Source organism: Pyrus communis, chromosome 4 (assembly GCF_041283825.1).
Source record: "Pyrus communis isolate YQ-2024b chromosome 4, ASM4128382v1, whole genome shotgun sequence".
Taxonomy (NCBI): Eukaryota; Viridiplantae; Streptophyta; class Magnoliopsida; order Rosales; family Rosaceae; genus Pyrus; species Pyrus communis.
The window spans coordinates 15,963,540-15,969,143 of NC_142568.1; the positions used below are offsets into that span (position 1 = coordinate 15,963,540).

The window sequence follows — 5,604 nt, forward strand, 5'->3', positions numbered from 1 at the left end:
CGATTTTCTTAACATATTCACAATTATGAATATAAAATTCACATATTTAAAATTTCAAGGTATTATAGCATGACTGGTGTTTATGAAAGTAAAAAATTTTATACCGTTTGAAGATAAGCGTGACTGAAGATTTTATACTATACTTCAAGATTCTATAGATTTGATTTTTTGGCCTATATGTGCCAAAGATTTAATGGCTAAAAATTTGGCTAAATTTATACACCGAAGCAATATTATAATTTTCGGCATGACAGTTGCTTGTGGGAAAAGGTCTTAGAGTAAATTTCAAACACTTGTAATTAGGCAAATCTAGAAGGGGTTAAAAACCTAGGGTTTTCTTTATCACCACCGCCAATCTGGATTCCGACGTGGAGTGGGACCCCCTACGCGTAAAAGTGCACGGCGATAGTGGGAGCACTGCGAACCAATGAACCCAATAAGAAGCAACCGACCAACCCACAGCCGCGCGGACTGGAGCGCGGAATCTCAATCAAACATGACCACGAGTCTACGATCGTAACGTCAAAACAATCCCAGCCGTCCATTGGCCCCACATCCCACGGCTCCAAAACTCTAGGGTTATAGAACATTCTGGAATTCCAACCCCCCAAACTCTATATAAACCTCCTCGATACTCCTCTTCCTTTCATTCACTCTGCAAACCCTAGCAGCCACAGTTGTTTTTCGCCTTCTTTTTATTTCATTCACCGTCGACAAAACCCTAGATTGATACAATGGCCGGTAAAGGAGAAGGTCCGGCCATCGGAATCGATCTCGGCACCACATACTCATGCGTCGGTGTTTGGCAACACGACCGTGTAGAGATCATCGCCAACGACCAGGGTAACAGAACCACCCCGTCGTACGTTGCTTTCACTGATACCGAGCGGTTGATCGGAGATGCCGCTAAGAATCAGGTCGCCATGAACCCCATCAACACCGTCTTCGGTAAGATCTGAGCTCCTTGTTCTTTCTCTTTCAGTAGAATATGGATCTGTATTGTTTCTTTTGCTAGTTTCTGGATCTGTATTTTTGTTTAAATTAGCTTATAGATCTGTTTTTTTGTTTAAATTTAGCTTATAGATCTGTATTCTCTTAGTAGTATGCGTTTAGATCTGTTAATGCTATTTGATTGCTTTTTGTTCATTGACTTTGTGAATGTGCATCGATTTGATTTGTGGTAGTGAGATTTATGGTTGCTGATTTAGATTGGATCTGTAGCTAACAAATTGGATCAGTGATTTGAAAGTTTTGAAATTTGCTTAGTAGATCTAGTAAAACAGGGTCTTAGTTCTGTAAAAGTATGACTATTTATTTGAAAATTATTTGAATTTTTTAATTAAGGTACATGTCAATTGAAATGATGGAACCCAACTGATTATTTATTTGAAAATTATTTGAATTTTTTAATTAAGGTACTTATCAATTGAAATGATAGAACCCAACTGAATCTTTATGAACATAGATCTTATCTGGAAAGTTAAATTTTTTGTACAATGATTGATCTGTTAAAAACGTGGATTAGTATTGAATAAGATTACTTGATCTGTTAAAAACATGGATTAGTTGTATAGATTAATATTTTAAATAATTGTTTTGATAGTATGCTTACAGTGATTTGTTTTAAACTAAAGATGCGTATGTTGATAATCTTTGATTTGTTAAAATTGCAGATGCTAAGAGGTTGATTGGTCGTAGAATTTCTGATGCCTCTGTCCAGAGCGACATGAAGTTGTGGCCATTCAAGGTTACCTCCGGCCCTGGTGACAAGCCCATGATCGGAGTCTCCTACAAGGGAGAAGACAAGCTCTTTGCGGCTGAGGAAATCTCGTCTATGGTCCTCATCAAGATGCGTGAGATCGCCGAGGCCTACCTTGGCAGCACCATCAAGAACGCTGTTGTCACAGTCCCTGCCTACTTTAATGATTCCCAGCGTCAGGCCACCAAGGATGCCGGAGTTATTGCCGGAATCAATGTCCTCCGTATCATCAATGAGCCCACCGCTGCTGCCATTGCTTATGGTCTTGACAAGAAGGCCACCAGCGTTGGTGAGAAGAATGTCTTGATCTTCGATCTTGGAGGTGGTACTTTTGATGTGTCCCTTCTCACCATTGAGGAGGGTATTTTCGAGGTCAAGGCCACAGCCGGTGACACACATTTGGGAGGAGAAGATTTTGACAACAGAATGGTGAACCACTTCGTTCAGGAGTTCAAGAGGAAGAATAAGAAGGATATCAGCGGCAACCCCAGAGCCCTCAGGAGGTTGAGGACATCTTGCGAAAGGGCGAAGAGAACCCTCTCTTCCACCGCTCAGACCACCATTGAAATCGACTCCCTTTACGAGGGTATTGATTTCTACTCCACCATCACCCGTGCCAGATTTGAGGAGTTGAACATGGATCTTTTCAGGAAGTGTATGGAGCCAGTTGAGAAATGTTTGAGGGATGCCAAGATGGACAAGAGCACCGTCCATGATGTCGTTCTTGTTGGAGGATCCACCCGTATTCCTAAAGTACAGCAGCTTCTTCAGGACTTCTTCAACGGCAAGGAGCTCTGCAAGAGCATCAACCCTGATGAGGCTGTTGCCTATGGTGCTGCCGTCCAGGCTGCCATTCTCAGCGGAGAGGGCAACGAGAAGGTCCAGGACCTTCTTCTGTTGGATGTCACCCCTCTTTCCCTCGGATTGGAAACCGCCGGAGGTGTCATGACTGTGTTGATCCCCAGAAACACCACCATACCCACCAAGAAGGAACAGGTCTTCTCAACCTACTCCGACAACCAGCCCGGAGTCTTGATTCAGGTGTATGAAGGAGAAAGAACCAGAACCAGGGACAACAACTTGCTCGGGAAGTTCGAGCTCTCCGGAATCCCACCTGCACCCAGAGGAGTACCCCAGATCACCGTCTGCTTCGACATTGACGCTAATGGTATCTTGAATGTCTCCGCCGAGGACAAGACCACCGGACAGAAGAACAAGATCACAATCACCAACGACAAGGGCAGGTTGTCCAAGGAGGAGATTGAGAAGATGGTTCAGGAGGCCGAGAAGTACAAGTCGGAGGACGAAGAGCACAAGAAGAAGGTGGAGAGCAAGAACGCCTTGGAGAACTATGCCTACAACATGAGGAACACCATCAAGGACGAGAAGATTGGGGCCAAGCTGCCGCCGGCCGACAAGAAGAAGATCGAGGACTCGATCGAGACTGCCATCCAATGGTTGGACAGCAACCAGCTGGCGGAGGCCGATGAGTTTGAAGACAAGATGAAGGAGTTGGAGAGCATCTGCAACCCAATCATCGCCAAGATGTACCAGGGAGCTGGGGGCGACGGTGCCGGCCCAGTTGATGATGATGATGCTCCACCTAGTGCCAGCGGCCCAGGCCCCAAGATCGAGGAGGTCGACTAAGTTTTTTGCTGCAGGGGTTAAATGTCGTTTTTTGGGAATTATTATTTAGGTGTTTGGGAACTTAATATTTTTATGTTTTATTTGGGGCCTTGAAATTATATATCAATGCCTATTTTTCTGTTTTGCGGAACCTTTTATGTTGTGCCGCTGGTAAATTTTTGCCCGGGGCTTATTTTTTCAACTTTTTAATTTGTACTTTTTAAGCCAGTTTTAATGGAATATTCTTTTGGCTATAACATGTTTTTCTTTGTTTTGTTAGAATCTTTATTATACAAAAATAATTTATCAAATTTCTCTTAAATTGGAAAATTAAGTTTTTGAAATGGAACAGATTTCACCTCACATTTTTTCTTGACACTTATTTAAACAAAAAAAGGGTTTAGAGTTTGATTCTTGATGCTCATAAATTGATTCATGATGATAAGGGAACAAATTTCAAGTTCGTAAGAAATACAGTACGTTTTAAGTTTGATTTTTGACCCTTGAAAATTGATTCATGATTCTGATAAATTGCGTGATGAACAGAGAAAAATTGAAATGTTTGTGAGTCTTTCTATTAATCGGAATGGTAGGTGATGAAGTAACCGGTTGATTTCCTTTTTTTAAAAAAAGATAAGAGTATTGACACGTATTTTGACCGTTATATTGACTATAATGACGAACGAAAAGATGGGTAGGTGGTGAAGTAATCGGTTGATTTCCCTTAAAATAAAGAAAAATATTAAGTGTTGACATGCATTTTGACCGTTATATTGACTATAATGACGAACGAAAAGATGATGATCACGCAATTCCTTGACTCTTTAACCATCCATTTGCAATCCAATGGCACGGCATATCCGTGCGTGAACCAAAGTGTGGAGATACTGACTGAAGGCGGGAAGACTTGGAACCTGACATCAAAATACAACAGCCAACAAGGGGTCGCTTCAAAGAGGCCAGACGCCACCATTGACCTCTTCTCTGCCTGCCCTTGCCCTTTTAGCCTTACTTGCCTCCGCCAACTCCCCTGACGGGCGAAGGTTGTCAAATGCAACCCTATCAAGTCATACAAATCAAGTTGTGGATAAATCCTTCACCTACTAATTCCAAATTCAAAAAGAGAAGGATTTACGAATTTACATTGTAACGAGCAACAACTACTTAGATCTTGATTAATTTGGTGATACACATTTTATACAAGAAAAATCAAAACTTGTGATATTTAATTTTCTATTTGTATAAGAAAAGTCGGAACTTGAGATATTTAATTTGGTGATATACATTTTATAAAAGAAAAATTAGATCCTTGAAGAGTTAGCTGATATTCGTACAAAGTTGGTCTCTAATCGAGTTTTTCATGACTTGATGTAGCAAACCCTTAAAAATGGTGTCCTTCAATTATTTAGTTTTCCATTTCATTGTACTACACTAAAAAAGAGAAGTGGTCAAAGATCATCTAAACCCAACATTCCGTTACACGTTAAATAAAGTCACGCGATTACATTTTTAACTTTAAGTCTCTTCTAACATTGAAAAAAAAAAAAATGCAACACTAGCTTGTGAGCTGGTCGACGAGTTTGGTTCTTTAATAGTATCATCATTGAAGTGAATAGCTACATTTGTTACCAACTTATTTGACAGCTACTTTGTTGTTCATAGTTGATCACTGTTGACCGCATTTCTGTAACAATAACACCACCATGAACCGAAATAACACAAATCACTTGTGCTTTTGGCGAATAAAGTGGAATTCCCCCAACCCACAGCTTTTAGGAATATCCAATGATTCAAATACAAAACCCTAATGTCACGTCGCCTGCCCAATAAATATCTCCTCTTCGAAAGTCCCTCAATTACCCTGCGGCTGCCACAATTTTTATTCTCATCAGAAAGCAAAGCCATTGGTGTGAAGGAGTTAAAAACCCTACTAAGAACCTTCCATTTCGAGTGCCGACTTCATTATAAACGGTTTGTAACTCAAGTCATTGTCCTGCTGTATAAAAATCGATTTGTAACTCAAGTCGTTAAGTGTGTACATTAAAGCAAGCAAGGTCTTGTATTTCCTTCATTTCCCGAACAATAAGTCCCTCTTCGAATAAGTGGGTGGTGACAGCAATGCAAAATTGATAAGATATCATCCAAACGAAGAAGAATGCAATGATATGTAACTATGACACGTGTCCGGCTTCAAAGGACTTTGAAGTCTTGATCAAACA

At 40.8% G+C, this 5,604-nt stretch overlaps 1 protein-coding gene across 1 annotated transcript; it reads left to right on the forward strand.

Moving 5' to 3' along the window:
* The first annotated feature begins 466 nt into the window (after positions 1-466).
* LOC137722828 (heat shock 70 kDa protein 1) lies at positions 467-3,642 on the forward strand. The gene is made up of 2 exons (XM_068461930.2): positions 467-948; positions 1,674-3,642. The coding sequence occupies exons 1-2, from the start codon at positions 735-737 to the stop codon at positions 3,404-3,406; spliced, it is 1,947 nt and encodes a 648-aa protein (XP_068318031.1). The 5' UTR covers positions 467-734; the 3' UTR covers positions 3,407-3,642.
* Positions 3,643-5,604: the final 1,962 nt, after the last annotated feature.

Coding starts and splice junctions, on each gene's coding strand:
- LOC137722828 (XM_068461930.2), top strand. CDS start 735: ATGGCCGGTAAAGGAGAAGGTCCGGCCATCGGAATCGATCTCGGCACC. Junction 949..1,673: donor CCCCATCAACACCGTCTTCG/GTAAGATCTGAG, acceptor TTAAAATTGCAG/ATGCTAAGAGGTTGATTGGT.